The sequence below is a fragment of the Solanum dulcamara genome, chromosome 3 (genome assembly GCF_947179165.1).
Source record: "Solanum dulcamara chromosome 3, daSolDulc1.2, whole genome shotgun sequence".
Lineage (NCBI taxonomy): Eukaryota > Viridiplantae > Streptophyta > Magnoliopsida > Solanales > Solanaceae > Solanum > Solanum dulcamara.
In genome coordinates this window covers 74,147,907-74,159,510 of record NC_077239.1, presented here as the reverse complement: position 1 = coordinate 74,159,510, position 11,604 = coordinate 74,147,907, and the positions used below count along the sequence as shown (strand labels likewise).

General features: G+C 37.0%; 1 protein-coding gene across 1 annotated transcript; it reads left to right on the top strand.

Annotated features, from left to right (window-relative positions):
• Window positions 1–816: 816 nt before the first annotated feature.
• Window positions 817–10,178, top strand: LOC129883676 (putative F-box/kelch-repeat protein At1g12870). The gene is made up of 2 exons (XM_055958291.1): window positions 817–1,128; window positions 9,351–10,178. Exons 1-2 carry the CDS (start codon window positions 817–819, stop codon window positions 10,176–10,178), a joined length of 1,140 nt encoding a protein of 379 aa, XP_055814266.1.
• The last annotated feature ends 1,426 nt before the right edge of the window (window positions 10,179–11,604 follow it).

Below are 11,604 nucleotides of genomic sequence, written 5' to 3'. Positions count from 1 at the left end.
CAAACATAGGAGGGGATTGAACCATTTAAGTCGGATGCTTCCCAAATTATTATCCTGACATAATAGGACTTGGTTGGATATGAATCTATGATTGGTTGATTCGTTCATACCCTGGCAAGGTATGAACGGACGTGGCAATAATGTCGGCTTATTATACTATCACTGGCTCATAAGTAATGGTTGTCGGATAAGAAAAACTCCCATATAGGTCTTGATAGTACTCTGAGTCAGACTAGTTGGTGAGTCCTCCCAGTTTCCGGAAGATATCGAGATTATCTTTATAGCTTTGATTTGTTTCTCTTATTTTGATTTTTGGTAGCCATGGACTTGTCATTGGCACCTCCTGGATTGTTGATAGAGGCTTCATAGACTAGAGTGTGGAAATGTTAAATTGTTTGTTTTGACTAGTTTTATTCTAGCTAGTTATTGATTAGTTATTTGTTTGGCCTTTAGCCCCAGATTATGAATAGTATTCTTATGATTGAGTCTTCCGCTGGTAGAATGTGAATGAACGAAAGTGTGACAGGACCAAGTGGTTCACTTGAAGGCTAGAAATGGCTTTCGAGTGCCGACCATATCTAGCTCTCGGGGCATGACAAACATGGTATCAAAGCACAGAGTTCAAGAGTCCTAGGGAGTCTATGAAGCCGTGTCTAGTAGAGTCATGCTTATGGGTGTGTTGTGTATCACACTTATAATTAGGAGGCTATAAGACATTAAGAATTTGTTTCACTTCTTACATACTCTGAACTCGTGCGATAGAGTTAAACTCTATAAGACTTCTTTTCTAATTCGTGCATTTATATGTTGTTGGCAATGCCTCCTAAACGTACTGTCAGCCAGAGAAATGCTGATAACTCAGAGATGTCACAATCAGAAGTGCACCCATCAAGGGCTAGGGGTCGACCTGTAAGGTATGCAGAGGCAACTCAAGTGCCTACTACTCTGCCTGCACCAACTTCAGAGATAGATTTTCGAAGAGCGATTGCTATGCTCACTCAATTAGTGGCTGCCCACAATGGCAACCAGAGTTTGCTAACTCTTATCTCTAGTTCTCAAGAGTCGTATGCTTCCATGAGGATTAGAGATTTTCTAATAATGAATTCGCCGGTATTCACGGGTTCCAAGGTTTATGAAGACCTTCAGAATTTCATTGATGAGATGTGGAAGATCTTGAAAGCGATGCATGCTATGAAGATCGAGAGGGTTGAGTTGGTGTCTTATCAGCTCAAGGATGTGGCAAACATTTGGTATAACTAGTGGGAATAAAGTAGAGGTGAAGATGTTGAGCCTGCTATTTGGGATGAATTTGAGGGAGCCTTTCTTGACCACTTCTTTCCTAGAAAATTAAGGGAAGAAAAAGTGGAAGAGTTTGTGAATTTGAAACAAGAGGATATGACCGTTAAAGAGTACAGTCTAAAGTTCATCCAACTATCCAGATGATCCCAGATATGAGGTCGAAGATGAGAAAATTTGTCTCCGAATTGGGCAGACATGTGAAGAAGGAGTGCAAAGCGGCATTATTGATCTTCGACATAGATATTTCAAGATTAATGGTGTATGCTCAATAGGTGGAGGATGAGAAGAGGAAACATAGGGAGGAGCATCTGAGCAAGAAGGAAAAATCAGCTGGACATGAGAATGAACAAAGGCAGAACAAGGGCAACAGGTCCTTTTTCTAGAAAAGGTCTTCCAACTATACCTCATCCACCGCAAGTGCACCTATGCCGCATAACAGGTATGATCGGCAGAGACAGAGTCACCAGAATTTTAGATCCCAAGGTTCTTAGTCCCAGGCTAGCGTAGGTCAAGGTTCAAAAGGGAAGCCACCATGCGGCAAGTGTGGTAAGCTCCACTTGGGAGAGTGTAGAGAGGGAGATAAGGGTTGTTGTAAATGTGGCTAGGTAGGCCATTTTTAGAGAGAGTGTCCAATATGGGACGACAGGGGCTAGTATTCTACCACCGCACCACCAGCTAGAGGTAATTAGAGGGCCACTACTCTAGGTATGAGCGGAGGTACAAACCGTCTATATGTCATGGATAGTCGCCAAGATCAGGAGAACTCTCCAAACATCATGACGGGTATGATTTGACCCTTTTCTCTTGACTGTTATGTTTTAATGGATCCGGGTGCCACACTATCTTTTGTGACTCCTTATATGGCTAGTAAATTTAATAAAATTCCTGAATGTCTTCTTGAGCCTTTTAGTGTAGCTACTCCTGTCGATGATTTTATCTTAGCTGAGAGAGTCTATAGAGATTACACTGTGTCAATCCATCACAGGGATACCTTGGCTGACTTAGTTGAGTTGGACATGGTTGATTTTGATATGATTCTTGGCATGGACTGGCTTTATGTCTGTTATGCCTCTATTAATTATAGGACTCAAATTATCAAGTTCAAATTCCCAAATGAGGCGGTCATAGAGTGGAAGGGTAGTCCTATTATGCCTAAGGGTAAGTTTATTTCCTACCTTAAGTCCAGAAAACTAATCTTGAAAGGGTGTATTTATCACATCGTCCGAGTGAAAGATGACAGTGTTGAGTCTCCATCCCTTGAATCAGTTCCGATTGTCAATGAGTTCCCTGAAGTCTTTCCTAAAGATCTGCCCAGAGTCCCTCTTGATAGGGAGATCGAATTTGGGATTGATGTCCTTCTTGATACCCAGCCTATCTCCATCCCTCCATATAGAATGGCTCTAGCTGAGTTGAAAAAGTTAAAAAAATAGTTGAAGAACTTGTTAGATAAGGGATTTATTAGGCCGAGTGTCTCACTATGGGGTGCTCCCATCCTATTCATACGAAAGAAAGATGAATCCCTTAGAATGTGTATTGATTATAGGAAACTAAACGAGGTCACCATAAAGAACAAATACCCTCTCCCCAGTATAGATGACTTATTTGATCAACTTCAGGGTGCCACTTGTTTCTCAAAGATAGACCTAAGATTGGGCTACAATCAGTTGAAGATAAGGGAGTGTGATATCCCAAAGACAGTTTTTCGGACCCGTTATGGCCATTTTGAGTTTTTGGTTATGTCCTTTGGGTTAACTAATGCCCTTACAATTTTTATGGATCTCATGAATCGAGTATTTAAGCCATATTTTGCTATGTTTGTGATTGTATTCATTGATGATATTTTGGTTTACTCCAAGAATGAGGAGAAACACGCCTATAATCTTAGAGTCGTCTTGCAAACTTTGAAAGACCAAGTATTGTATGCAAAGTTCTCTAAATTGAATTTTGGCTTGCATCAGTGGCTTTTCTCGGCCACATTATATCTAGATATGGTATTCAGGTTGATGCCCAGAAGATTGAGGCAGTGAAAAATTGGCCCAGACCCACATCCACAATAGATATAAGAAGCTTATTGGGTTTGGTTGGATATTATCGAAGGTTTGTAGAGGGATTCTCATCCATATCATTACCATTGACCAAGCTGACCCAAAAGAAGGCTAAGTTCCAATAGTCCGATGCTTGTGAGGAGAGCTTCCAGAAATTGAAGATCAAGCTAGCCACTGCTCCTGTTTTGACTTTGCCTGATGGAACAAAGGATTTTGTGATCTATTGTGATGCGTCTAGAGTTGGTTTGGGTTGTGTGTTGATGCATAGGGGAAACGTGATAGCCTATGCTTCAAGACAGCTTAAGATTCATGAGAGAAATTACCCAACTCATGACCTTGAGCTGGCAGCTGTGGTATTTGCTCTTAAAATTTGGCGCCACTACTTGTATGGAGTGCATGTTGATGTGTTCACCAATCATAAGAGTTTACAATACGTCTTCAGCAGAAGGAACTTAACCTGAGATAAAGGAGATGGCTCGAGCTGCTCAAGGATTATGATATGAGCATCCTCTACCATCCAAGTAAAGCTAATATTGTTGTTGATGCTCTTAGTAGGTTGTCTATAGGTAGCACTGCTCATATAGAGGAGGTAAGGAAAGAATTGGCTAAAGAGGTACATAGATTAGCTCGATTGGGAGTTCATCTTGAAAAGAATAATGAAGATGGAGTTAATGTTCAGGATAGGTCTGCATCCTCACTCATGGCAGAGGTAAAAGAGAAGCAAGACCAAGATCCCGTCCTTCTCCAATTAAAGAAAGTTGATCATAAACAAAAGGAGATAGTTTTTACCAAAGAGGGAGATGGTGTGTTGAGGTACCAAAATAGATTATGTATCCCAGATGTTGATAATGTTCGAGAAAGAATTATGGCCGAAGCGCATAGTTCCAGATACTCTATTCATTCTGGCTCTACAAAGATGTATCATGACTTGGGGGAAGTTTATTGGTGGAGTGGAATAAAGAGAGATATCGCGGAATTTGTTTTCAAGTGGCCAAATTGCCAACAGGTTAAAGTTGAGCATCAAAGGCCATGTGGGTTAGCTCAAAACATAGAAATTCTGGAATGGAAGTGGGAGATAATCAATATGGACTTTATTACAGATTTGTCGAGGTCCCAAAAACAACATAATTCAATTTGGGTGATTATGGATAAGATGACGAAATCAGTTCACTTCTTGGCAGTTACGACTACTGACACCACAGAAGATTATGCAAAATTATACATCTAGGAGATCGTCAGATTGCATGGGGTCCCCTTGTCTATCATCTCAGACAGAAGAGCTCAATTCACTTCCTAATTTTGGAGATCTTTTCTGAAGGGACTGGGTTCAAAGGTGAATCTTAGTACGGCCTTTCATCCCCAGATAGATGGCCAAGCAGAGCACACCATCCAGATATTAGAGGATATGTTGAGGGCATATGTACTTGACTTCAAAGGAAATTGGGATGATCACTTACCTCTCATAGAGTTTGCATACAATAATAGTTATCATGTAAGTATACAAATGGTTCCCTATGAAGCTTTGTATGGGAAGAGGTATAGATCATCAATTGGATGGTTTGAGGTTGGTGAAGTTGAGTTAATTGGGCCTAATTTTGTTCAACAAGCTATGGAGAAGGTGAGAGTCATTCAAAATAGGCTAAAGACAGCCTAAAGCCGCCAAAAATCTTACACTAATGTGAGGAGGAGAGACTTAGAGTTTGAGGTGGATGATTGGGTGTACTTGAAAGTGTCACCTATGAAGGGCGTTATGAGGTTTGGAAGAAAGGGAAAGCTTAGTCCTCGATATATTGGTCCTTACCAGATTGTGAGGAGGATTGAGAGTGTCGCTTATGAGTTGGAGTTACCCTTGGAGCTAGCCGCTATTCATCCGGTATTTCACGTTTCGATGTTGAAGAAGTGCTTGGGCGATCCCTCATTGGTATTCCCCATTGATAGTCTTGGAGTTAAGGATAGCTTGTCATATGAAGAGGTTCCGGTCTAAATCCTTGATTGCCAGGTTCACAAATTGAGGAATAAGGAGATTACCTCAATCAAAGTCTTGTGGAGAAATTAATTTGTTGAGGAAGCCACATGGGAAGTGGAGAAAGATATGAAAGCTAAATATCCGCATCTATTCGTGCCTATCGATGAGAATGTTGAAGGTAATGTCCATTTTCTTAATTTGAATTCGTATGTGCATTTTTTAGTTCGGATAGTAAATTATTCGAGAATTTGATTCGTTGAATGACTGAATTCTGATTGTGATTTGTACCTCGAGTCCATTCTTGGTTCACTCCTCATTCGAGGATGAATGATCCCAAGGGCGAGATAATGTAACACCCCCAAAAAATTTCACTAAGATTCGGACCGTTCTTCGTGTATGTATAGGATCGTACTAGATGATTGTAAAGTGCATGCATGAGTTAGGATCAATTCCTAAGAAATTAGAGAGTGTTGTATGTGATTTAGGGTCATAAGGGATCCCTAAAACCAAGCCAAGTCCAAAGAACTCGTCTTGACTAAGTTTTCGAATGAGTTTGTATAAGGGTCGACTTCCAATGACCTTATCTTTTTGAATATAATGAACTGGGTGGCTCATGACCTATTAAATTAAAGGTCTTTGAGTCTTCTTTCCAACGCCACCAAGATTGTATTTTTTGGAGTTCGGAGTCAAACGTTATGACCATCTTACGACAGACTAGTGCTACAGGAATTTCAGGCCTGGACTATAACTGAGAAAAACCTGGGCTTGGCACCACAGTGGCGTGACGCGCCACTATAGCGCCAAAAAAAAGCCTCAATAGTTTGGTCCTTGGCGCGATGCGCCACTATTAGGTGTGTAAGGTTTTTAAGCCCATTTTTCAGAACTCAGAAAATTTAAGCTTGGCGCTGCAAGGGCGCGACGCGCCAGAAACAAACCTCAGTAGTTTGGCCTTTGGCGCGACGCGCCATTATTAGGTTGCAGGGTTTTTAAGCCTATTTTGACTTAGCGCTATAGTGGCGCAGCGCGCCACTATAGCGCCAGGAGGGTTTTAGCCCATTTTTCCAAATTTTTGAGAAAGGGAAAATTAGGCATTTCCCTAATTATATATACACTAACTTGGTCATGTTTTAGACTATTTATTTTTAGTCCATTTCCTCTCCAAAAATCCCTAATCATCATCCTCTCTTCCTTAATCCATCCCCAACAAAAATTGCCTTAAAACATTTCAAGGATTTAAGCCTCCCATTGAAGACCTAACATTAAGGTTCCTTCAAAGTCTTCACCAAGGTATGTAAGGCTACTCAAAGCATTGGTTGAGTCCACCCATGTGCCCTACCTCTTCTTTGAGATTGAATGTTCATAAGAATGGAGTTTATTGATAAATTTATGTCCAAATGGGTCTTTTTTTCGACTATTAACTAAAATTTTTATTATGTTGATGTTGTTGAGTTAAGAAAGTGATGTGCTACATGTTGGTATGAGTTGATCGATATGAGTTGTTAAACAAGTTTTGTTAATTTTCTTAAATATGTTGTTTACCTTAAATTGTTGATTTAGAACCTTGGAGTCTTGATGAGTCTTGGAAAGATTTGCTAAATGAATAGAGGAATGATTGGATAGGATTGTATGATGTTATAAATGTATATTTAAACTACACTTGAAAGATACGATTGAGATTGATCGGATAGTATGATTAGAAGAGGTTTGATTGTGATCGAATTGATGATTTGACAAGGTTCCAAATGAGACTTGTCGATATGATTAGATTGAGTTGATTGGATGGATTTTTATGAGTATTGAGTGTTGGGAGGAGTATCTAGCACCGAATTGGGTAAGAGTAAGTAATAACTCGAATCCAATAACTACGTCGCCACACGTAGGAGGGGATTGAACCGTTAAAGTCGGATGCTTCCCAAATTATTGTCCTGACCTGATAGGACTTGGTTGGATATGAATCCATGATTGGTTGATTCGTTCATACCCTGGCAAGGTATGAACGGACGTGGCAACAACGTCGGCTTGTTGTACTATCACTGGTTCATAAGTGATGGTTGTCGGATAAGAGAAATTCCCATATAGGTCTTGATAGTACTCTGAGTCGGATTGGGTTGAATTGTATGTGATTGGTCTCGTCTGAACCATATTCTTGTTTAGACTTAGGACACTTGATTGAGTTGTTCTTTTCCCTGAGTTGAGATTCCGAGTTGATTTGATTCTTTCTTGATGTTTGTTTCATTTGGACATTTTACATACTCGTACATTCCATGTACTGATGCCATTTGGCCTGCATCATTTCATGATGCAGAGACAGGTACTAGAGATCATCAACCGACGCATCATTGAAGATCTATTCACTTTCAGCTAGTTGGTGAGTCCTCCTAGTTTTCGGAGGATATCGAGATTATCTTTATAGCTTTGATTTGTTTCCCTTATTTTGATTTTTGGTAGCCATGGACTTGTCATTGGCACCTCCTGGATTGTTGATAGAGGCTTTATAGACTAGAGTGTGGAAATGTTAAATTGTTCGTTTTGACTAGTTTTATTCTAGCTAGTTATTGATTGGATATTTGTTTGGCTTTTGGCCCCTGATTATGAATAGTATCCTTATGATTGAGTCTTCCGCTGGTAGAATGTGAATGAATAAAAGTGTGACTGGACCAGGTGGTTAGCTTGAAGGCCAAAAATGGGTTTTGAGTGCCGGCCACGTCTAGGGTACCCTCCCGGGCCGTGACAACAATAGTTTCAATAAAAAATATTTTCTTCACACCAAACACATTTATAGTGCAGAAGTTACAAGTTCATCTGAATTAAGTAACTTTGGTTAAGATCTTGTGTATATGTTAAAAAAGTTTATAAAATAAAGAGTGAATGGCTAAAATCATACCCAAAATATTCTAGTTTTATACATGTGACACAAATTTTTAAGATGGTTATATTTATTATTTTGCCTTACTTATGAAATATCGGGATTTAAGACTAGTTGCATTGTTATTTTTAATTTTGTTATTGTACATACCATATTCAGAATTATTACTGTAAGGAAGGATGACAATTATTATTATTCCTTTTTTTTCCTTCAGAGTTTGCTTGCGGCAGTATTCTTTACATATGATTAGTATGTATAACTGAAATAATATGAATACGTATTATTAGTTATATAGATGGAATAATATGTATATATATATATATATATATATATTATCAGTATACATACTGATCTATTGTATAGTCGGAATAATATGTATACATTTTAATGTATATTAGTATGTATAGCACCCGTTTATTTAAGATACATTATGTATGGTTATTATTATTTAGCGTACTCATTCTTATTTTAAAAATCATCAATTGTATATTTTAACATTTCTTATCTATGTAATTTTCTCGATTAAACAACCTATACCGACAATCCATTCCATTGTTTATGTAGTTAGTCATGTTGTAATTTTTGCTTTTTTACGATAATTTTGATTTGAATATTGTATTTTTTAATTGAATTCTATAATTGTTATAGTTTGCTATAGTTAGTCAAAGCAAATATTATATTTTTAATTTTATGGAAGATGGATATTAAAGGAAAATAATTTATAGTGTTACTTTTTATTGGATAGTACAAATTTGGATAAATTATGAAAATTTCTTTTTTGGTGGAGTATTTATATTTTTCCCAAAAACAAATAGAATTGGCTTATAAATAAGAACAAACAATCATCAAATCCTATCCATACATAAGAAAACAAACTCTAGCATACAAATCAAGCTCTAAAGATGGTGAATCGCCAACAGAAAAAGAAATTAGTATTTTCCAATCAAACTCCTAAAGGTATATATATTTATTTCTGTTGTGTGTGTTGTAATTTTGTTTAATAATGATGGTGTTTGAGCTAATTTCATTCAATTTTAAATGCATGACAAACAGTTTTGGAGCATTCAAAGAAAGCAAATTCAATAGATACTCTAGATCAGGTGAGTCCACGATACATCAATTGAAAAAAATTAAAAGTAAGCTGTGTCTAATATCAATTTCTTTTCCTATTTAGGCCATGAAAGTGCACTTTGAAGAGGGCATACTTAGTGACATCATCAGTAGGTTACCTGTGCAGTCTCTTCTTCGGTTCAAATGTGTTTCGAAATTTTGGAAATCGTTGATTGATCAGCCGTATTTTAGGATGAAACATCTCAATCATGCCAAAAATTCTCAGAAATTTCTTTATTACCAACAAAGCCTTGAGGAAGATATCTCTTCCATATACTCTTGTTCTTTATCACCGGTTCAGTTGGTTGAGGATATACAGAAACTGGATTTCCCTTTAAACATTGAACCAATGTTTTGCACAATGTATAATTGTTATGATGGCTTGTTTCTTATCAGAGCTTTTGAAAATATTGTTGAGCAAGACATACTTTTGCTGTGGAATCCCTCGACGAGAGAATCAATTGTACTCCCCACTCCAGAATTTTCAGTGGGAATATTTTCTTGTTTGGGATTGAGACTTGACTTAACTAGTGGTGGCTATAAGATTCTAAAGATTGAGGGAAATGAATCTAGTAATCACAAAGTGTCTGGTGAAATTTTCACGCTCAAAAGTGGTTTCTGGAGAAAAATTGATAAACATCCTCATGTCACTGGCAATAGGGTGTCCGGTATGGATTCTTTGGCATTTATACATGGGGCATTTCATTGGATTGGTTTTTATTCAAAAAATTACTTTGTGGTTTCATTTAATATTTCCCATGAAGTGTACGGAGAGATATCATTGCCAGAGCAAATATGCTTTGTGAACACCAGAAATATTGGTATTTCTATATTGGAAGGAATGCTTTGTGCTTATTCTAATATGTGTCATGAGGGGGAACAACACTTTTAAGTTATGGGTAATGAGAGATTATGATCTCAAGGAATCTTGGAATGCAATATTATTTATAGAAGATCGCTATCTTCTTAGAGCCACACCAAAATATAGGTTTGCAAATGGTGAAGTATTATTCTGGTGCTCACATTTACGAGGTAGGTACATCAGATTTAGGACACAAAGAGGACCCTTTACATTATTGCCTCCAGGTAAATTTCAGAATGGGTTCACTTTCACAGAGAGCTTGATCTCTCCAAGATTACTTACTTAGTATTTATTTATGTATGATCGAGACACTTTTTCATTTTTCAATTTATCATGTTACAATCTCTTATTTTCATTAGTTTATTTCTCGATCATAGATTTTGTTTACCAAAGTTTTGTTTATTTTATGTTCTCTGAGAAAGAATTAGTGATTACCGCCACCCCCACCCTCTTCTCTTTTACCTGCTAATGTTTGTGTAGTTTTTTATACTAATTGTAGTGAGTAATATATTGTTTATTACTTAGTTGTAGATTAGTTTGTGCAATAATTCCTAGCTGATTGACAATTAAATGTTGAGTCATTAGGTATGCGTAGGGTATTCAAGATTAAGTTTGAGATTATATTATAGTGATTAGTGTGTTTGGCTGACGGTATAAATTTAAGCTCTCAAAGAAGAACATGGATCAATTTTTATGTCATACTTATTGGAAATCTTATAGAAAAATACTTGATCATAAAAATTATAGAAAATTCTTGAAAACTTGAGACGTCTCGACGATATTGTCCTAAAAGATATTTTACTTCATAGAAATATCCCCTCAAATTCAATAAGTTTTTCTAAGCATTAAATTAGGAGTACATAAATTAACAAAAACTTTAAGAAGAAAACTCAACACTAATAAAAAATGATAGTAAGAAATTTCACTTATACGATTCACCAAATTGAGTTCATGAATGGGAAATATATCGTCCAAAAAGGGTGTTATCACCTGCTATAACAAATAAATATGAAACGTATAAGTATTTTTTATACTGACAACAATGTATATAACATAAATTCCATAAAAAAACGTGCATGCATGTCCATATAGAATATATGTTCGTCCAACTTGCCATTATCTGTGGAACAAAATAGTAGTAGTAGTATCTCCTTTTTTGTCAAGAAAGTTACTTTATGTAGAGTTGCAATCCAGTTAATAAATTTTCAAAGCATCTAAATAAAGTTCACAATCTTTTGAAATGTTCTTTTCTTTATTCATCTACAACTATAAATAGACTCACCATGACCACCCCTATTTTCAAGCAACCTAGCCTATCTATCTTTGAGCTAGGGAAATATATAAACATCCTTTTATTTCTCTAGCTCTTTTTTTTGGCTATTGCTTCATATCACTTGTTCTAAAAAAAATTCAAAAAAGAAATGGACAAGGTACAAAGAATGACTAGAGAACATGG

What these genes read in the sequence shown, in the direction of transcription:
- LOC129883676 (XM_055958291.1), top strand. Translation starts at nt 817, where the DNA reads ATGCCTCCTAAACGTACTGTCAGCCAGAGAAATGCTGATAACTCAGAG. An exon ending in CGGTATTCACGGGTTCCAAG is followed by an intron (nt 1,129 to 9,350) that starts GTTTATGAAGAC and finishes TTTCCTATTTAG; the next exon opens with GCCATGAAAGTGCACTTTGA.